Below are 23,484 nucleotides of genomic sequence, written 5' to 3'. Positions count from 1 at the left end.
ATGTTATGTTGGAACTGCAAAATGTGAAGATAGAACCGTCAAGTATGAGAAAACAGTACTGGAACCACCATATGTGAGAAAGAACTATCACATGTGATGTTGGAACTGCACAATGTGAGGATGGAACCGTCAAATGTGAGAAAAAAAGTAAGGGAACCACCAAATGTGAGAAAAAAACTGTCACATGTGATGTTGGAACTGCAAAATGTGAAGATAGAACCCTCAAGTGTGAGTAAATAGTAATGGGACCACCAAATGTGAGAAAATAACTGTCACATGTGATGTTGGAACTGCAAAATGTGAAGATGGAACCGTCAAGTGTGAGAAAACAATAAAGGAACCACCCAAATGTGAGAAAAGAACTATCACATGTGATGTTGGAACTGCACAATGTGAGGATGGAACCATTAAGCGTGAGAAAAAAGTAAGGGAACCACCCAATAATGCAAAAGAACTATCAGATGTGATGTTGGAAACGTACAATGTGAGGATGGAATCGTCAAATGTGAGGAAAAAAAGTAAGGGAACCACCGAATGTTAGAAACAAACTGTCACATGTGATGTTGGAACTGCACAATGTGGGGATGGAATCGTCAAGTGCGAGAAAAAGTAAGGGAACCACTAAATGTGAGAAAATAGCCGTCACATGTGATGTTGGAACTGCAAAATATAGAGATGGAACCGTTAAGTGTGAGAAAAAAGTAAGGGAACCACCTAAATGCTGAGAAAAGAACTGTCACATTTGATGTTAGAACTGCACATTATTAGGATAATACCGTTAAGTGTGAGAAAAAAGTAAGGGAATCACCCAATGTGACAAAAGATTTGTCGAACGTGATGTTGGAAATGCACACAGTGAGGATGAAACTGTCAAATATGGGGAAATAAAGTAAGGGAACCATCGAATGTGAGAAAAAAACTGTCACATGTGATGTTGGAACTACACAATGTGGGGATAGAACCGTCAAGTATGAGAAAAAAGTAAGAGAACCACCCAATATGACAAAAGAACTGTCAGATGTGACATTGGAATCGCACAATGTGAATATGAAACCGTCAAATGTGAGAAAAAAAAAAGTAAAGGAATCACAAAATGTGAGAAAAAAAACTATCACATGTGATATTAGAACTGTACAATGTGAGGGTGAAACTGTCAAATGTGAGAAAAAAATAAGGGAACCACCAAATGTGAGAAAAGAACTGTCACATGTGATGTTGGAACAGCACAATATGAAGATGGAACCATCAAGTGTGAGAAAAAAGTAAGAGAACCACCAAATGTGACAAAAGAATTGTCACATGTAATGTTGAAACCGCATAATGTGAGGATGGAACCGTCAAACGTGAGGAAAAAAAAGTAAGGGAACCACCAAATTTGAGAAAGAACTATCACATGTGATGTTGGAACTGCACAATGTGAGGATGGAACCGTCAAATGTGAGAAAAAAAGTAAGGAAACCACCAAATGTGAGAAAAAAACTGTCACATGTGATGTTGGAACTGCAAAATGTGAAGATAGAACCGTCAAGTATGAGAAAACAGTAATGGAACCACCAAATGTGAGAAAATAACTGTCACATGTGATGTTGGAACTGCAAAATGTGAAGATGGAACCGTCAAGTGTGAGAAAACAATAAAGGAACCACCCAAATGTGAGAAAAGAACTATCACATGTGATGTTGGAACTGCACAATGTGAGGATGGAACCGTTAAGCGTGAGAAAAAAGTAAGGGAACCGCCCAATATGACAAAAGAACTATCAGATGTGATGTTGGAAACGCACAATGTGAGGATGAAATCGTCAAATGTGAGGAAAAAAATAAGGGAAACACCGAATGTGAGAAAAGAACTGTCACATGTGATGTTGGAACAGCACAATATGAAGATGGAATCATCAAGTTTGAGAAAAAAGTAAGAGAACCACCAAATGTTACAAAAGAATTGTCACATGTAATGTTGGAACCGCATAATGTGAGGATGGAACCGTCAAACGTGAGGAAAAAAAAGTAAGGGAACCACCAAATGTGAGAAGGAACTATCACATGTGATGTTGGAACTGCATAATGTGAGGATGGAACCGTCAAATGTGAGAAAAAAAGTAAGGGAACCACCAAATGTGAGAAAAAAACTGTCACATGTGATGTTTGAACTGCAAAATGTGAAGATAGAACCGTCAAGTGTGAGTAAACAGTAATGGGACCACCAAATGTGAGAAAATAACTGTCACATTTAATGTTGGAACTGCAAAATGTGAAGATGGAACCGTCAAGTGTGAGAAAACAATAAAGGAACCACCCAAATGTGAGAAAAGAACTATCACATGTGATGTTGGAACTGCACAATGTGAGGATGGAACCGTTAAGCGTGAGAAAAAAGTAAGGGTACCACCCAATATGACAAAAGAACTATCAAATGTGATGTTGGAAACGTACAATGTGAGGATGGAATCGTCAAATGTGAGGAAAAAAAGTAAGGGAACCACCGAATGTTAGATACAAACTGTCACATTTGATGTTGGAACTGCACAATGTGGGGGTGGAATCGTCAAGTGCGAGAAAAAAGTAAGGGAACCACTAAATGTGAGAAAAGAACCGTCACATGTGATGTTGGAACTGCAAAATGTAGAGATGGAACCGTTAAGTGTGAGAAAAAAGTAAGGGAACCACCTAAATGCTGAGAAAAGAACTGTCGCATGTGATGTTAGAACTGCACATTATTAGGATGAAACCGTTAACTGTGAGAAAAAAGTAAGGGAATCACCCAATGTGACAAAAGATTTGTCAAACGTGATGTTGGAAATGCCCAATGTGAGGATGAAACCGTCAAATGTGAGGAGAAAAAGTAAGGGAACCATCGAATGTGAGAAAAGAACTGTCACATGTGATGTTGGAACCACCCAATATGACAAAAGAACTGTCAGATGTGACATTGGAATCGCACAATGTGAAGATGAAACCGTCAAATGTGAGAAAAAAAAAAGTAAAGGAATCACAAAATGTGAGAAAAAAAACTATCACATGTGATATTAGAACTGTACAATGTGAGGGTGAAACTGTCAAATGTGAGAAAAAAATAAGGGAACCACCAAATGTGAGAAAAGAACTGTCACATGTGATGTTGGAACAGCACAATATGAAGATGGAACCATCAAGTGTGAGAAAAAAGTAAGAGAACCACCAAATGTGACAAAATAATTGTCACATGTAATGTTGAAACCGCATAATGTGAGGATGGAACCGTCAAACGTGAGGAAAAAAAAGTAAGGGAACCACCAAATGTGAGAAAGAACTATCACATGTGATGTTGGAACTGCATAATGTGAGGATGGAACCGTCAAATGTGAGAAAAAAAGTAAGAGAACCACCAAATGTGAGAAAAAAACTGTCACATGTGATGTTTGAACTGCAAAATGTGAAGATAGAACCGTCAAGTTTGAGTAAACAGTAATGGGACCACCAAATGTGAGAAAATAACTTTCACATTTAATGTTGGAACTGCAAAATGTGAAGATGGAACCGTCAAGTGAGAGAAAACAATAAAGGAACCACCCAAATGTGAGAAAAGAACTATCACATGTGATGTTGGAACTGCACAATGTGAGGATGGAACCGTTAAGCGTGAGAAAAAAGTAAGGGTACCACCCAATATGACAAAAGAACTATCAAATGTGATGTTGGAAACGTACAATGTGAGGATGGAATCGTCAAATGTGAGGAAAAAAAGTAAGGGAACCACCGAATGTTAGATACAAACTGTCACATGTGATGTTGGAACTGCACAATGTGGGGGTGGAATCGTCAAGTGCGAGAAAAAAGTAAGGGAACCACTAAATGTGAGAAAAGAACCGTCACATGTGATGTTGGAACTGCAAAATGTAGAGATGGAACCGTTAAGTGTGAGAAAAAAGTAAGGGAACCACCTAAATGCTGAGAAAAGTACTGTCACATGTGATGTTAGAACTGCACATTATTAGGATGAAACCGTTAACTGTGAGAAAAAAGTGAGGGAATCACCCAATGTGACAAAAGATTTGTCAAACGTGATGTTGGAAATGCCCAATGTGAGGATGAAACCGTCAAATGTGAGTAAAAAAAGTAAGGGAACCATCGAATGTGAGAAAAGAACTGTCACATGTGATGTTGGAACCACCCAATATGACAAAAGAACTGTCAGATGTGACATTGGAATCGCACAATGTGAAGATGAAACCGTCAAATGTGAGAAAAAAAAAAGTAAAGGAATCACAAAATGTGAGAAAAAAAACTATCACGTGTGATATTAGAACTGTACAATGTGAGGGTGAAACTGTCAAATGTGAGAAAAAAATAAGGGAACCACCAAATGTGAGAAAAGAACTGTCACATGTGATGTTGGAACAGCACAATATGAAGATGGAACCATCAAGTGTGAGAAAAAAGTAAGAGAACCACCAAATGTGACAAAATAATTGTCACATGTAATGTTGAAACCGCATAATGTGAGGATGGAACCGTCAAACGTGAGGAAAAAAAAGTAAGGGAACCACCAAATTTGAGAAAGAACTATCACATGTGATGTTGGAACTGCACAATGTGAGGATGGAACCGTCAAATGTGAGAAAAAAAGTAAGGAAACCACCAAATGTGAGAAAAAAACTGTCACATGTTATGTTGGAACTGCAAAATGTGAAGATAGAACCGTCAAGTATGAGAAAACAGTACTGGAACCACCATATGTGAGAAAGAACTATCACATGTGATGTTGGAACTGCACAATGTGAGGATGGAACCGTCAAATGTGAGAAAAAAAGTAAGGGAACCACCAAATGTGAGAAAAAAACTGTCACATGTGATGTTGGAACTGCAAAATGTGAAGATAGAACCCTCAAATGTGAGTAAATAGTAATGGGACCACCAAATGTGAGAAAATAACTGTCACATGTGATGTTGGAACTGCAAAATGTGAAGATGGAACCGTCAAGTGTGAGAAAACAATAAAGGAACCACCCAAATGTGAGAAAAGAACTATCACATGTGATGTTGGAACTGCACAATGTGAGGATGGAACCATTAAGCGTGAGAAAAAAGTAAGGGAACCACCCAATAATGCAAAAGAACTATCAGATGTGATGTTGGAAACGTACAATGTGAGGATGAAATCGTCAAATGTGAGGAAAAAAAGTAAGGGAACCACCGAATGTTAGAAACAAACTGTCACATGTGATGTTGGAACTGCACAATGTGGGGATGGAATCGTCAAGTGCGAGAAAAAGTAAGGGAACCACTAAATGTGAGAAAATAGCCGTCACATGTGATGTTGGAACTGCAAAATATAGAGATGGAACCGTTAAGTGTGAGAAAAAAGTAAGGGAACCACCTAAATGCTGAGAAAAGAACTGTCACATGTGATGTTAGAACTGCACATTATTAGGATGAAACCGTTAAGTGTGTGAAAAAAGTAAGGGAATCACCCAATGTGACAAAAGATTTGTCAAACGTGATGTTGGAAATGCACACAGTGAGGATGAAACTGTCAAATATGAGGAAAAAAAGTAAGGGAACCATCGAATGTGAGAAAAAAACTGTCACACGTGATGTTGGAACTACACAATGTGGGGATAGAACCGTCAAGTATGAGAAAAAAGTAAGAGAACCACCCAATATGACAAAAGAACTGTCAGATGTGACATTGGAATCGCACAATGTGAATATGAAACCGTCAAATGTGAGAAAAAAAAAAGTAAAGGAATCACAAAATGTGAGAAAAAAAACTATCACATGTGATATTAGAACTGTACAATGTGAGGGTGAAACTGTCAAATGTGAGAAAAAAATAAGGGAACCACAAAATGTGAGAAAAGAACTGTCACATGTGATGTTGGAACTGCACAATGTGAGGATGGAACCGTTAAGCGTGAGAAAAAAGTAAGGGAACCACCCAATATGACAAAAGAACTATCAGATGTGATGTTGGAAACGCACTATGTGAGGATGGAATCGTCAAATGTGAGGAAAAAAAGTAAGGGAACCGCCGAATGTTAGAAAAAAACTGTCACATATGATGTTGGAACTGCACAATGTGGGGATGGAATCGTCAAGTGCGAGAAAAAAGTAAGGGAACCACTAAATGTGAGAAAAGAACCGTCACATGTGATGTTGGAACTGCAAAATGTAGAGATGGAACCGTTAAGTGTGAGAAAAAAGTAAGGGAACCACCTAAATGCTGAGAAAAGAACTGTCACATGTGATGTTAGAACTGCACATTATGAGGATGAAACCGTTAAGTGTGAGAAAAAAGTAAGGGAATCACCCAATGTGACAAAAGATTTGTCAAATGTGATGTTGGAAATGCACAATGTGAGGATGAAACCGTCAAATGTGAGGAAAAAAAGTAAGGGAACTATCGAATGTGAGAAAAGAACTGTCACATGTGATGTTGGAACTACACAATGTGGGGATAGAACCGTCAAGTATGAGAAAAAAGTAAGAGAACCACCCAATATGACAAAAGAACTGTCAGATGTGACATTGGAATCGCATAATGTGAAGATGAAACCGTCAAATGTGAGAAAAAAAAAGTAAAGGAATCACAAAATGTGAGAAAAAAAACTATCACATATGATATTAGAACTGTACAATGTGAGGGTGAAACTGTCAAATGTGAGAAAAAAATAAGGGAACTACTAAATGTGAGAAAAGAACTGTCACATATGATGTTGGAACAGCACAATATGAAGATGGAACCATCAAGTGTGAGAAAAAAGTAAGAGAACCACCAAATGTGACAAAAGAATTGTCACATGTAATGTTGAAACCGCATAATGTGAGGATGGAACCGTCAAACGTGTGGAAAAAAAAGTAAGGGAACCACCAAATTTGAGAAAGAACTATCACATGTGATGTTGGAACTGCACAATGTGAGGATGAAACCGTCAAATGTGAGAAAAAAAGTATGGAAACCACCAAATGTGAGAAAAAAACTGTCACATGTGATGTTGGAACTGCAAAATGTGAAGATAGAACCGTCAAGTATGAGAAAACAGTAATAGAACCACCAAATGTGAGAAAATAACTGTCACATTTGATGTTGGAAGTGCACAATGTGAAGATGGAACCGTCAAGTGTGAGAAAACAATAAAGGAACCACCCAAATGTGATAAAAGAACTATCACATGTGATGTTGGAACTGCACAATGTGAGGATGGAACCGTTAAGCGTGAGAAAAAAGTAAGGGAATCGCGCAATATGACAAAAGAACTATTAGATGTGATGTTGGAAACGCACAATGTGAGGATGGAATCGTCAAATGTGAGGAAAAAAAGTAAGGGAACCACCTAATGTTAGAAAAAAACTGTCACATGTGATGTTGGAATTGCACAATGTGGGGATGGAATTATCAAGTGTGAGAAAAAAGTAAGGGAACCACTAAATGTGAGAAAAGAACCATCACATGTGATGTTGGAACTGCAAAATGTAGAGATGGAACCGTTAAGTGTGAGAAAAAAGTAAGGGAACCACCTAAATGTGAGAAAAGAACTGTCACATGTGATATTGAAACTGCACAATGTGAGGATGGAACTGTCAAATGTGAGAAAAAAGTAAGGAAACCACCAAATGTGAGAAAAGAACTGTGACATGTGATGTTAGAACTGCACAATGTGAAGATGAAACCGTCAAATGTGAAAATAAAGTAACCTGGTGTAACAGGTTACCTACTAGTGGGTATTGTACCCCCTCCCCCCTTTTTTGAGGGGGTACCGTAGAATTACTCTACAAAATTTATACAAACTTATAAGCGAAATATTTTGTAGACTAATATAGAGTTAGGCTTGGGTTCAATGCACTAGATCCATTGAAATAATGACATAAAATACTATCATAACAGGTCCAATGTACAATGGAACTGGATAAGCTCTGCCCACTTATATATACTTAGTTAACTTCTTTATCTTCCTTTTCTTTTTCTTTTCTTCTTTTCTTTTTCTTTTTTTTTTAAAGAAGAAAAAAAAAATCTAGTATTCATTTAACCCATTATGAATGAATTAATTTGGATGACTAGCTAGTATTAAGGTATTCCATAGGTTGGTTCGGGTTTATGCCCAACCCGCAACCGACCTGATTAGATTGGTTGGGGAACTTCCAAACCTGCAGCTGACCAGTATTAGTTTGGCCAGTTTGGGTTTTTGTTGGGTGGTGGTCTGTTTTGGGTGAAATCGAAAAGCAACAAGATGCCAACATCTCTTTAGATTTGGCAAGATCTTGCCAAATTCGTCCAAGATCCAGTGAGATTTGGCGAAGATCTCGTCGAATCTGGGAGAGATTTTTGCCAATTTGTGCGAAGAACTTGTCAAGTTTGATAAATTTCTACCAGATTTGGTGTATTTTTGCTAGATCTGACTGTGTTAGTTGTCAAAATCTATTGTATCTAGTTGGAAAAGTCACCGAAAAGTTTGAGAAATTGTTGGAATTGATGTATTTTGGTCGAGTTAGGTTTCACAAGTTTTGGATTAGGAGACTTGCAACCGACCTACTGGTGTTGAGTTTTTGAAGTTCCGAACCTGTGTTTGACTGCCGAAGCAATCAAATCGGATGACAACGGGTTGGGTGGAGTTGGTTTTGGCGGGTTGGTCGAGTGGGTTGGACACCCCTAACTATTATATTCTACTGCAAAGGATCGAAAGTTTTTTTTTTTTTTTTTTTTGAGAAGTCAAACGATCGAAAGTGGATCTAATAAACATTGAAAAAGATATGAAAGGTATCTTGGGCTTATCTAATATCTCCTAGTCATGTTTCTAGCTTATCTGTTTGTAATATCTCCAACTCCTAGTCACGATTGTTCTTTTCGATAATATTAATTTATTTGACAAAAACACAAACACATACGCGCTAACACAAACACAATTAATGTAAAATAAACGGATTGAAGGATAGTGTTATTTAATTAGTCCACCACCATTGCATATGTAACTTTTATGCCTTTTCTTTTTTCGTTTTTCCCCTTCTTTCTTTCTTTCTTTCTTTCTTTTTTTTTTTTTTTTTTTTTTTTAATTATTTTAACTAAAAGTAATTATACGTTTACATTATACTAGTAATATAAATTTTACATAGTAGCTAGACACACAAATGTCTATATATTATAAAAAAAATTACGTTGTTAGTACAATGTAAAATAAGAATTTTCCTTTTAACTTTTACTCTTATTCGTATATAGTTAATAGTTAATATGTCTCTTATTTAAGGAATATCTGGTATTTTACACTGACTAATGTGAAAAGGACATACATGCATGGCAGTGCATAAGACGGAGAAATTCTACAGTCACCAAGTGACCCTACACGTTTACTCTATAGAGTGGTAGATTTTGTTTGCTTGCATGCAATCTAGAACACATCCAAAGTTTGATGCGCCTGATAGAAAGCAACGTTTTTCTACGTTATTCTAATGATTCAAATATGAGTGCGCAGTACTGTGCATTTGTCAAATCAAGATTAATTAGTGTAATAATTGTTCCATGCACATAGAAAAGAACAAGACGTATCTGTTCAGCTAAAAAGAGATTCTGAAGTTAATTTATAACTTGTTTTGACACGATGTGTTGAACCTATATAATCAAAATGACATTTTTATAATATGTAAAATTAAATTTTAAATAAATAATTGAATAATTAATGAAGCATATTGCCCTAACATCTTTTACCAAAAACAAATATCCATTCATGTTCATTAATCTTGATGTTTAGAGATGAGCTTGAGTTTGTAATATTATTTATTTTACATTGTATGCAAAGGCAGATCCATATGTTGATGAAGGGGAGCCATGTCCTCCACATCCAATTTTTTTTTTTTTTTTTCAAAAGTTATATTTGGCCTCTTATTTAATTGGGCCAAAGAAAAATCTAAAAGCTGGATAGTCAGTTGGTTCATATTTGTGTTCCCTTTCCCTTTAGATTGTGCAAATAAATTTTCTTATCGAAGGCGTCAACCACCTCAAATGTGTTAACATGTTGTCCACAAACTAAAAATACCACTAGATCCTTAACGCATGCAAGAGATTGCAACCTTGATTTGCCAATATATTGGGGCAAACTCATGTGAAAGGGTGAGATCATGTTTAGTGTCTCTCATGGTGGTGAATTAGCTAATTATATTTTATCCCTAATTAGAAGGTTTTACAAGGAGTACTCGCTACTTTTTTTATTAAAAGAAAACCATATGAATTCACAATGATAGATAGATCAACTAACATCTCTTGATTTTTTCAATAAAGATGTTTAGAGTTCAAATTTCCTAATCCCAACTATTGAATTAGAAAAAAAAAAAAAAAAAAAAGATATGAAAATATACCATCTGTCAGCACAAATTGATACTCGTCACTTGTTCACGTGGTGACCGATATAAAATTACAATTCAACACAAGTCGCACAACAACATTGCAATCTAATTTAATTACTCCGGTTGAGCCAATATCCGAGAATACACAGTTCATGATGGACAATTCTTGTCATACATATACCAATATTTCTTTGAACTTGTACTCAAAATTGACACTAGAAAACTAATTCAAACGAGCATTAATGCCCTTATTTTTTCAACCACAAAAAAGTGAAAGAGCAATTAAAATGGACACAAAAACAGCATACTCTAGTGCCTTAATTACTTAGTTGGCTTTCCTGCAATTTTTCCTTATTTGGCCGCTTGTGCCCGTGAGTGGACTGAGTCTTCCCATCTTCACCATTGCATTGGCAAAGTCCGTTATGAGGTTTCCCACGTTGTTGCTATAAGTGGTAACTATGGAATCAGTGGAACCTCCGCTAAAGAGTTGCTGATCCGAGTGTAAGAGACCCTTTTTGTTTATCAAATTCGTGTAGTAAGCATTGTCAAAGTTTGTTGGAGTAGTTACATCTAGAGGGGCAAGATTGTTGTCACCGCCAGTGCTTGGACAAACTGATTTCAATGAAGTTGCATATGAGGAATCTATGTTGGTTTCATTGTAAATCCTGGTTCGGAAGTTTCTGCAACTTGCTTGGCCGACAGAGTGAATTCCTAGAAAAAGTATAAGAATAATGTGGGTGTCATTTCATACGAGGCATTTTCTGTAAGGTATCATATAATTTGAAATAGCATCTACTATACAAAAATTACTGTTTACCATCAATTTCAAACATTAATTTTTTATTTTTTTTTCTCTTGTTTGTAGGATTTAAACTTAAGTTCCTCAATTGACGAGAAGATAAAAATCATATGTTATATACTCAAATTTATTCTCTATCAATCACACTTTGTCATATAGGGGTGGAACTACATTAATAGTAGGGGCCCCAAATATGTTGATTTTTTTTTTTTTTTAATAATAGGTAAAATATCAGACCCCAATTATTAGAGCTCCCCCAACTAGATATAGGTAGGATTTGTATGACAAACACAACTAGTGCTAGATTAATATTATAACGTAAATCTTCTAGTCAAATATGTGGTACCACTAATCTAATATAAAAAATCTAATACACAAGTCAAGACAAACAAATTTATCTTTTATCTTTGACAATTGAAGAAGCAAATCTTGAATTGATATTGGAAAATTCACTAGTGCAATGATTAGTGACTTATGATTGTTTAGTCTTGACCCCAAACAAAAAGTTTTGGTTCCGTCCTTTGAAGTAAAACACTCGAAACTTTACTAATTGAGTTAAGCTAGAATTCATTGTATGAGACTTTAAACACTACAATTAGAGTTACTAAGATTTGAACCCACCTGATAAAGCTACCATTTCTTTGGTAGTGAAACCTTTTTTTGAGAAGGCGCTAATAAGGCCACTAAGATCTAATGTTGGAAGCGGGATGTTGCCAGTAACAGCAGCAGAACTTGCTGTGGCAGAGTCTCTTCTTCCCAAATCAACAGTCCAAGACCAACTAGGTGCACTTAGCTGAATTAAAACCAATAATGTGATTAAAATGACATCAAAAGAACAAGGTTTTAATAATAAACTAACTCTGGTCTATAGCCACAACTTATTTTTAACTTATTTAGTTTATTTGATTTGATTTATATACCGTATTTTAAAACTTTACTTTTTCTATGTAACATTATACTTTCTCTGGTTTATTTTTTAAAACCAAATAAACTCAAGAAAATAAGCTACTCACTAGATCACCTAATATTACGGGTTAAAAATAATAAGTGATGTAAAAGTTTGAGTTCTTTCTTACAGCAACAGCTGAATCTCTTGCAGCAACGGCTAAGATATCTGCACAAGATACAACACCGGGGCACAAATTCTCCAATTGAGATTTGATAGTGTCGATTACTTCATATCCCCTTAGTGAAGGATTTGGACCAACATTTTTCTCTCCTGGTTCAGTTGCTGTTTTGTCCAAGAGTACAGATGCATCACATCCCTGTTACAAAATGTTATATAAACATGTCATTTTTTCCACAAAATGAGAGGTTCATATTCCATTAACACAATATATAGTTTAGTTTCTTATATATTCAATTAGAATCATTCTCCCATTTCCATGAAATTTAATAATTTATAATTTACGTTTCTTATAACATTTGAATGACTTTATTATATGGTTCATGATACTATATTATATATGGGCCTTTAATATATAACAAATAAGCAAAATAAATTAAATTGATATGGCTCAACAAAGAGGAAAAAGACTTGTAAATAATATTAATATACTACAAATATTTCAAAAACCTGTATATAACAAATAAGAAAAATAAATCAAATATAATAATATTATAAAAGCCTAGACAAGCAAAAATAAACAGACTTTTTTTTTTCTTTGTTTCTTTTTTTTTGGGTTGAATAAGGATAAGTTTTGATGGGAATAGACAAAAGGGAGGTTCTAGAAAACCTACCCATCAGTATTCACGAGAGTTCAAGAATAAATAGAGTTGATGGATTTGGATTCCCAAATTATACAAAAAGACATCCAATGGGCCAATTATGTGCCAACCCCTTAAGGTACTTGAGACAAATAATAATAATAATGATAATAGTGAAATTGTAGCAAAGGGCCCAAATGTCTCTCATACTTAAAAAAGAAGAAAAGCATTTTTAGATGACTGAAATAGATTCATTTCAAATGAAGAGTATTATTTTCCTCAAAAATAGTATTAACCAGACAGATTTGTTTATAGTAAGAAAGTATAAAATTGATTCAAAATATTGTTGTGCAAGCTATGCTAATCCACTTTAATCATCAATCTATGTACGTTGGATTTACTTTGTTCTTGAACCTATAACAGCAAAAACATGTAATTAAATTCATACTGCCAAATAGCAGATTTGAATGTTAAAATACTGTATAATCTAAATATTACTATGACACATCTTCTACATGCATTAAAATATAAATAAATTCAACAATATAACTTTTTTATTTTTACAATTTTTTTCACAACAATTGGTGTAATTTATTGTGATTGGTATATAATAAAAGTGATGTCTATAATGATCTAACTAAAAGTAATGTTACTTTAATCATAACACGTTGCACTACCTTTTAAAATACAAACCCAAAACACATGCGCAAAACAAACAAACATTGGTACTTGTATATAAGATAATGGATAAGGGGCAAAACACACACACACACACACAAAAAAAAAAAAAAAAAAAAAAAAAAAAAAAAAGAGTTAAAGGTGACTTGCATTAACAAAGCAGTCATGAAAGTGCAGGCGAATCAAGGATGCTCCCATTCGTGCCTCACTTGATATTGCAGAGTCTATAGCAGATTTAATGGTGGAAAGGGCATTAGGGCATGATTTTGCATAGAAAGTTGAGGATAACTGAGCAGAAACCATACCCACAAGAAGTGAAAATAGCAGGCAGGACTTAATTATGGTAGTGAGAACTGATGGGACAGAGAATAATGGAGCCATGATAATGATATAAAGAAGCAGATAAAGAAGAAGGCTTTCTAGCTTGTTGTGTGGTTAATGCACTAGACTTCTCGTGTATTTATAGTTTTATACAAGAGCTGATGTCCCTGCATGGCATTTTCCATGTGCACCGAGTCAAACCTTTGGAATGAAAAATAATATTTTTTTTAAAATGCAATAAATATGTGTATAATTTATACTATAAACATTTTTATTGCATTTTTTAATTAAGTGGAGCCAAGAGAATACAACCCACTCCATTTCATTTGAAATGGATAATATCCTTTCACATTTAAGATTTTTTAATTTCTTGAATCTAATAATGTATAAAGCATTATTTTATATAAAATTTTAAATAATCTAATATTCGATGTACATTTAGATTTATAACATATAATTCGGAATATGAATTGGATTCATTTCAAAATGGAATTCAATTAGGATAGTAGATTAAGATCTTCTTGCTTATTTAAGCTCGTGTGTGTGTAAAGTTATCGTTATTTAATTACTGGACAATAATTGAATGGTCATTTTCATTAGAGTTTTTCCCGGAAGATTCAAAATATCCAATAGTAATTTAGTCAAAACTTTAGACCAACGAAGAGTGATTGTTTATACAAAAGTTGTGTTCCAATAGGGGAAAAAGTCAACAAAAAAAGAAAAACTTCAAATTTGATACCCATAATAAAAAAAAAAAAAAAAAAAAAAAAAAAAAAAAAAAAACTACATGTTTATGAAAGTATAATTACTCTCCAAAAACAATTAAAACTAATAAATGAGCTTTGTTGGATATGGCTGTCAATACTACAAAATAAAATCTAATTACATCCAAGCATATATTATCCTTAGTTTTCTATTACCAACTCAATTATTTCACAAACTTAAATTTTAAATACTATATGATGATGCGGAAAAATCAACAGTAAGTTACACGGTCCTCACGGGCTCGAAACAACACCTACACAATACAAAAAGAAAAGACTTTGCAGAGAGCACCAGTGTGATGCCGACCAAATACCCTCAAAAGGTTAAATTAGAATTTCTCACAATTCTAGAGTGTCAGAGCGGGTAAATTATGTGTACCTTAGTTAATGAGGGTATTGGGGCTTTTATAGTAGTAGAGGGTTGACATCTTTTCCTTGCTGTAAAAGTCTTTTCCTTATAAAAATCCTTGCAAAGCGTATATTGCGGAATTCTTTCCTTGTAGGAGTCCTTTTGATCAGCACTAAACGTGAAACGCAAGGTATTTCCTTATATATGCAAATGTGGAGATCAAGCTAAGCTTTGTCAGGGTCGTCAGCTCTACTTGATCCCTTCAGCTTTCTCATCGTCAGTCATCCATACCCTTTTCCTAAGATCATCCCATCAACTCTGAGGCACGCTACGTGATTTTCTTAACATCGTCGCCTCCAATGGATCCCGACGGGTTTAATTGGGATGTTACTTTATACATTTTCAAGGGCAAATACTATTACTACAATTTTTTCCCTTATCACTATATATTACGTAGAATTTATACTCAGTTAGCTTATTTATCTTCCTTTAAAAATAATAATAAAAAAAAAAAAACAGAAAGTCTAGGATTCATTGAACCCATTATAAATGAATAACTTTGTAAGACTAGTATATATTCCGCTGTTGCAAAGAATCAAAAAGTGATCCAAACAGATACTGAAAACGGAATAAAAAATACCGTGGGCTTATCTGTGATCTAGTCATGTTTCGTCTTTTGTTAATAAAAGTGTTACGCCTTAATTTTTTTTTTTCCCCCAAAAACACACACATTCACACAAAATTAATGTAAAATAAATTAATTGAAGGATATAGTGTTATTTAATTAGTCCACCGCCAAAAATTATCCCAAAAAATTAATTAAAAAAAATAGCCCACCACTTTTTCTTTCTTTTTTTTGTAATTTAATAACTGGCTGAATTATATGGCTCTTTTTAGAAATAGACTAATTCACACCACTCTTATAACTTTTACACATTTTCTTATTATTTTTGTCCTTCTCTTAAAAGAAAAAAAATTTTAAAAAAAATTTGGCTCTTATCCATTTTTAGTTAATACGTCTCGTGAGGAATATATATATATATATAGTTTTTTTTTTAACACATGGACTAATGTGAAACGAAGAACGGCCGGAGTGAGATTTTCCACGGCCACCAGTACGGCGGTACCCCACACGCTTTGCTTTTATAGTGGTAGACTTGTTTGCTAGCATTCCATGTGCACATGGAAAGGAGTTAGACGCGTTCAACTCAAAATAAATGAATCAACTTGTTTTAACACTCTTCCCAAAAAACAAAAAAAAAAAACAAAAACAAAAACAAATCAAAATCTTGTTTTAACAAGACAAGTTTTACACATATAATCAAATAATAACCAAACCTTATCATGAAGCCTATTGCCCTATCATGTTTTACCAAAAACAAAATAGCCATGCAGTTCATTAATATCTTGATGTTTAGAGATGAGCTTGTGTATGTAATATTATTTATCTTACTTTGTATGCGTAGGTAGACCCATATTTCAAAAAACATATAATTATGTAATTAAAGTTTAGAGTTTGAGTCTTAAAAGTTATATTTGACCTCTTAAGAATTTAATTAGGCCATAGGAGCATCTCAAAATTAGCCGAAAGGCGTGTTCCAAGAGAAGAAGATGCCAGCAATAGTGCACTACTTGAGAATGTGGAGGCAATTTGTGGTCAGGACGGATAAAGTGACATTGAGTGAAGGAGTAGGTCAAAAAAACAAAGAGCCTAGTTGCACTTGCAAAACACACACATATGACCGAATCCAAATAGCAAAATAATGCATCACCTTCAAATCAAAATAGACCTCTTGTATTCTACCCAATCATTTACACTAAAATAAATAAAGAAATGAATTTTTTGTAGTCAACGTTTTCTAAGTTCAAGTGGTGATTCCATATGAAGGTGTCAACAATCTTCAAGTGTTGCCATGCCGTCCACAACACTTGCCATGCCGTCCACAAACTACTAATTTCTCCAAGCCCTTAATCATGCTGTCCATAGACTACTAATTCCTCTAGGTCCTTAACGCACCAAGGGCAGCGGATTAAAAAAAAAAGTTTCTCTCAAACTAGGGAGAGAAATCCTTCAAACTTCTCCTATATATTTTTATTGAGTGTGAATTTTGAAAAGCTAATCATTGGATTACATATTCTTATTATATCCTTCATGCTTTCACAAATTTCTAAAAAGTCAAAGATAATTGCTATGATATTAATCAAATGTTTAAATTTCAAGTTTTTATAGTCTAAAATTATACATAAAAAATTAAGTCTATTGATCAAATAGTATATAACATCCAATTTAAAAGAAATTTGACAAACATGTTAAGAGCATAAAAAACATGCAATCTAACGGTTAGATTTTCATAATCAACATCCAATAAAAAGATATATGATGAGTTTGAAGAGTTTCTTTGCAATCTAGTTTAGATGAAACATTATTCTAAAAAATGCTTGAATTTTAGGATTGAAAAATGTATATATAATTTCATTTACAATTTTCCCCCAATTGATTCACTAATTTCAATTATAAGAATAATTTTAAAAAAATGTAAGTGGATTTTAACTGTAAGATTGGGTATTGATATAGCTAAGAGAACATAGAACAATTTTTTTTTTTTTTTTGGTAGTATTACATAATAGTGAGTATTGATAGATTCTTGCTATAACTATGTCTATTGTTTTTTTTAGATTACTCCAGAAGTTTCATAGAATGACACTCACTCTCCTAATGTTTCAAAAAAAGACACTTTCTCTTGAAGTTCTAATAAATGCAATAGAAAAGTATACACTCTTTCACACGGTTACTTCCCTAATAGAATATTTCATTAAAAAAAAAAAAAAAAAGATATCTACTCATTTATACAAACTTAAGAGGAAGAGTTTGATTTGTCCACACAAACCTCGAAGGGGGGGGGGGGGGGGGGGGGTGGGGGGGTGTTGGGGTTGGGTTTGGGAGGGAGTGTTGTTTTGTTCTTTTCATATCTTTTTGCTAGAAAATGTTGAACCTAAGGAAACTATATCTCGCCAGTAATTGTCCAGCAAAAACTCTTTTTTAGACTATTTCCCAGTTGAAAGTTCAAAAACGTGTACAAAAACACTTTTGAACGTTTAGACCCCCAAAAAATTAACTTAACTAACACAAGCAATATGTCAAACAATAAGTGTGCGGAAACTTAACATAAGCTGTAATGTGAAATTGGTTAAACAACTATCTAAGCCATAACAAAATAAAACCACAGCAGATAATGTAAAGGCAAAGATAGAGAGGAAGGAAGATGCAAACACAAAGATAACACCCGATGTGTTATCGAAGAGGAAACCGAAGACCTCGGCGAAAAACCTCTCCGCCGCCCTCCAAGCGGTAATCAATCCACTAGAAAATACAGTTGGGATACAAGGACAGCAATAGACCCTCCAAGCCTAATCTACCCAGTGCACCTAAGCCCTCCAAGCTTCTTACTCCAACGAGGTTGCGCCGAACCTTTTTCTTTTCTAGCTTTCCGGATTCCGCTACTACACCGTAGCATCAACCAATGAAGATTGGCTCCTTCCTAACTGCTTCCCAGAACTCCAAACGACTGTCTCACAGAGATGATAATGGTGAGAACCAGGTTTGGTATAATGCCTCTCAAGGTTTTGACAATGGAGAGGAAGAGAGTGAGGGAATTTGATGAGACTCTAAGGTAGGGATTGTGTGTGAAACAATCTTGTTTTTCTTTAGGGTTTCTCTCTCAAAATTCTCTCTGGAAGCTCTCTTTCAATCGTGGGTTAAAGGGGTATTTATACTAGAGTGGAGAGGAATGTGAAACGTCAGGTTTTGGCAAAACAGGGGTGGCTCGCGGCTTGACTTCGCGGCTTGACCAAGTCGCGAGATCCAGTCGCGAGATAACCGTATGGCCAGTTGTCCTGTTTTGTCCTGTAGTGCTCCAGCTAGCATGATTGTTCATCTTCCAGCATGCTTGGCACGTGTGCAGCTTCTGGCGGCTTGCAGCCGCGAGTCCACCCGCGAGTCCCAGCCGCGACACTCTGTTTTCTTGCACACTCTTGAGCAATCTTCACTCTATCTCACTCACTACCCTTACAACAAACCCACCTAAATACAGGGTTACTAAATGCTGAATTACAAGCAAATTTGGCACGGAATAAAGCCAATTAGATGGTTGAATAAATTCAACCTTACACCCGTCTTTTCCCAAGTATCAGTTCGACTTTCACCTTCATGAGTTCATTTCTTTAGATTCTTCCACCACGAAGAAGAATATTCTTCAACTTCATGGCAACAAGTTTTACTATGTGATGATCTGATACATCCTAGATTGAAATCAAATGCAATAGCCCAATAGCTAGGGCTATTGCACCATGCGATTCCTTTTTAATAGTTATGATCAAAAGTTAGAAAGGTTACTTTTAATATCATGTCAGCCATTAGATTAAAGAGGTTTAAAAAATAAAAATAAAAGTTAAATGTTAGAAGAGGGGACAAAATGGCCTTATGCCCTTTTCACCCAAATTATATAGCCTTATGCCCCTCTTTAAGGACCTATAGTGACGTTTTAAGGACCTATAATGACGTTTTGTAACTTGGTATCCATGAATAAAATTGCCTATAACTCGATTTCATGGATATCAAGTTACAAAACGCTACTATAGGTCCTTAAAAACGTCATTATAGGGCTTAACTCGATTTTGAGAAAGTCGAGTTTCAAAAGAGGGGCATTTCCCTAATTAGTTTGGGAATGGGGACATAAGGCTATATAATTTGAATGAAAAGGGCATCAGGCAATTCTGTTCGTTAGAAGAGGTTAAAGATGAAAATGTTGAAACTTTTTGTGAGTGATTTTGGGAGTATTGCGTGGTGCAGTAGCCCTAGCTTTTGCACCGAATCCAAATCTGATACATCCTCATTAGCAAGGATTTGCTCCATTGATTATAGCCTATTAAAAATCTATTGGTTGTATTATTCCTTCAAACTAGGGAATATCAACTTTCACATCCAATCAATCTCATTGGAAACCCCTGATTCCTTCAAGTATGAAATTGAGGAAAATACTCTCCACTTGATGCTTGACATTGAGCACAGTAAATATTGGGCTATGTGAAGCCTAATTATGTTTGATCTTATTTGATATAAAAGTGTTACAATTTTAATGAGTTATTTTTTTAGGCTTAGTCCATGGAGAGGGAGCTTTGGCCTATAGGCCCATTGTGAATCTTCCATGTAGGAAATAAATACTGTTGTTTCATATTAGAGTTTGATGTGTTGTTTTGAGAGTGAAAAATTGCACTGTCGTATTTTATATTTTTCCCTAAAAATAATGAAATCACTGCAACTCTGTAAACATTGTTTTGTGTGATTGTTTTCTTTAGCTCATATTTTTTTTCTCTATTTTTGCATATCACAGATCTGGAAATTTAAGGATATTCCCTACGATAAAAGGGGTTCAGAGTCTTCATTTTCACTAGAAGAAAATCCACCCTCTATATCATGAGAGAATCACCATGCTCAAAAGGTTCAAAGTGCTCAAGACTCTGCTGAAGCTGCTACACTTCTATCCATAAATCAGCCACTTCAACATCACGAAGGTCTCTTTTTCGAGTTGGAGGTGCTTCAACGTTATGCCCACAATGACGACGACAAGCCTTGACAACCAAAACTCAAATACCAAACAGATACTGGATTTTTTTGGAGAGAAAGAAAGGAACATAAGTATACACTCACAAGAATAAGAAAGCTCACCACCCGAAGGACCCAAGGGATACAAAATGAAGGATAGAAATGTACAACACTCTTAAGGAATCCACCTAATAGATATAAAGCAAGAACTCACCACTGAAAGATAACAGTAAAAAAAATTATTTTTCTCAAAAGCCAAAGTAACACTCAATATTCACTCTTCGATTTCCATACGTACATGAAGTAGGACTTATACTAGACCAACTTGCATGGAACAACCCCCCAATTATTAATCAAAATTATCATTTTCAAAATCAAAACATGTAATAAAATTCAATAACATGACTAAATACTTAAAACACAACTAAAAAGACTTTGGGAATTGAAAGGACCTACACTTTGGATAACAAATAGACTTAACTAAATGAAAGAGATTTTAAAATTTGTTGTTTCTTGAGTACATTCTGTTAATGAAACAGACAGCCTGAATAAAATGACCATAAATCCTAGAGACATAAAGCTTTTGGATGCTATAGGACTTAAGTCAATATAATTGGCCTTAACTAGAATTCAAAAGAATGTCTTTTGATTTTTTTTTTTTTTTTTTTTTTTTTTTTTTTTTAGACCCACTAAAACAGATTGTTTAACCTAATATATTAACCAAGTGATTACTTAGATTAATTATTCAAATCTAGGTTAAACAAGAATATATCATATCATGCAAAACAGCGGAAAAGTAAATAACACTACAATATGATGACCTAGGAAAACCAATGAAACGAACTATTTCAAGGTAAAAACTTGGGGAGGATTTAACCTAATTATCCTCAAGGTAAAGCAAATCCACTATAAGAGAATCGAAGTTTTTACAATCATATTTAACTCTAAATCTATTACTACCTCCAATAGTAACTTACTGACACGACCACGTGCAAACTTCGAACCCAACAACACAAGTACCCACGCTTGTGACTTTGAGATCCCACTCAAAGGTTTAGCAACACAAACTCTCTAGTTTGTGACTTCAAGACCACCCTTGAAGGTTTAGATCATCAACAATTGTTGATCTTATTGCAACAACTTCAAATCTACCAGATCTAATGATATGAAAATGATTTCTGATAGTGACTTTGAAAGAGGAAGGCATAATACCTTTTAGATCTCACAAGAGCACCTCTAAAATCTCTTCAAAATGTGCCTTAGGGTTTCCTTTATATATTATGTGAAATAGATCTGAAACCCTAATCACATAATGGGCCAATGGGCTATTGGGCTTAATTAAAATTCTACAAAATCTATTTTTCTATGATTTTCGATCGGTCGGATCTAATTTTCGATCGGTCGAATTTCACAGAATTTGAATTCTTCTTTTTGCAACTTGTATGTTCTTGTGTTCTGACTTGTAACACCTTGAGCATTGTCTAATCAAACTTAAAGATCTAGGAATCTATATGTAAACAAGTTTGTACTCATGGTTTGCTAATTGTTCTAAACTTTTAGAACCAATAGATATATCTCATACTCACTTCTCTATCACTAGATAGCTAAATTACATGAGCAATAATGCCCTTATTTTTTTATATTATTTGCCCAACCACATCAGAGCGAAGAACAATGAGAATACATGGACACTCAAACGGCAAACTTGATCTAGTGCCTTAACTCAGTTTGCTTTGTTACGATTTGTTCTGATTTGACCACTTGTGCCCATGAGAGGGCTAAGCTCCCTTATCTTTACCATTAATGCATTAGCAAAGTCTGTTAGGAAGCTTGCTGAGTTGGTGCTGTAAGCGTTAACAAGGGAATCTGTGGAACCCCGTTGAAGAATTGTTGGTCTGAGTGCAAGAGACCCTTTTTGCTTATCAAATTCTTGAAGTATTCATTGTCAAAGGATTCTAAACTGGTCACATCTAGAGGGGCAAGATTGCTGTCACCACTAGTGCTTGGACAGTTCGATTGCAATGAAGTTGTGAATGAGGAATCTATGTTGGTATCATTGTAAACCCTAGTTCGGAAGTTTTTGCACCGTGGATTAAAGCAATCACCACTCCTAAAATGCAAACTATTATCCTCTACTTAAAGTATCATTCGCAACCCTTTTGATAGGAAATTTTAGATTTTTTAAAGCTTTTTTTTTTTTTTTGGCAATTTTTTAACTCGTATTTTCAGTCATTCAAGAGAGGTTAGTATAAATAATTTGCATTCTAAGCTAAAATTAAAGCCAACAATATTTATATATATACATACACACACACACACACATATATATATATATATATAAAAGAATACTGTACATAAAATGAAGTAAAGAGTTCACATTAGACTAACTACACAAATAAACTAACAAAACACAACTAAAAGCATCACCATTGGTGGTGGCAAAAAAGCTATTTTACCACCTCAAACTCCGATTTAAGTGCCAATATTTGTGGAGCCAAAGGCAAAATATTTTTCCTTCTTGCTATTGTGGTAGTTCACTGTAACAAGGTGGTATAAAAAAATTATTACTTTATCACTTTTTGGGATTGGTGGCAGAGAGAATGACAGAGGAAGTGAGAAAGAAATTCATAAGAAAATGAATAGTTTTTGGCTTATGGTAAAAATAAGACCATTGATATAGGGTATGTTATGAAATTATGTGTTAAATAGATAAAGTAGTTTTTTAAAGTATTAAATGCTAAAATTTTTAGCTCTACCGATGTAGATGCTCTAATAACAGATCTAACATAGGTCCAAACATTAAAACAGCCAAACTACCTCTTAGAGCCACGGTACCAGGGGCAATGGCACATTAAGGCCAGGGTGGTCATAGGATCACCCTGACCTAGAAAAAAAAATTATATATATATATATAATTTAAAATTTTATATTTGTCTACACTTCAAAAAAAATTT

At 34.7% G+C, this 23,484-nt stretch overlaps 1 protein-coding gene across 1 annotated transcript; it reads right to left on the bottom strand.

Annotated features, from left to right (window-relative positions):
* Positions 1-10,393: 10,393 nt before the first annotated feature.
* Positions 10,394-13,944, bottom strand: LOC126692514 (cationic peroxidase 1-like). Its single transcript, XM_050388140.1, has 4 exons — positions 13,645-13,944; positions 12,186-12,374; positions 11,731-11,902; positions 10,394-11,021 (listed from the first exon to the last, which is right to left on the bottom strand). Exons 1-4 carry the CDS (start codon positions 13,873-13,875, stop codon positions 10,636-10,638), a joined length of 978 nt encoding a protein of 325 aa, XP_050244097.1. The 5' UTR covers positions 13,876-13,944; the 3' UTR covers positions 10,394-10,635.
* Positions 13,945-23,484: the final 9,540 nt, after the last annotated feature.

The sequence above is a fragment of the Quercus robur genome, chromosome 7, assembly GCF_932294415.1.
Source record: "Quercus robur chromosome 7, dhQueRobu3.1, whole genome shotgun sequence".
Taxonomy (NCBI): Eukaryota; Viridiplantae; Streptophyta; class Magnoliopsida; order Fagales; family Fagaceae; genus Quercus; species Quercus robur.
Note: the sequence above shows the minus strand (reverse complement) of the source record. Positions and strands in the feature narration are given on the sequence as shown.

Bases quoted from the DNA above. Each gene is read 5' to 3' on its own strand.
- LOC126692514 (XM_050388140.1), bottom strand. From the start codon at position 13,875: ATGGCTCCATTATTCTCTGTCCCATCAGTTCTCACTACCATAATTAAG. The intron at 12,375-13,644 runs GCAAGTCACCTT...ATTTTGTAACAG, and splicing joins TTCATGACTGCTTTGTTAAT to GGATGTGATGCATCTGTACT. The intron at 11,022-11,730 runs GTGGGTTCAAAT...TACTTTTTCTAG, and splicing joins AGAAATGGTAGCTTTATCAG to GAATTCACTCTGTCGGCCAA.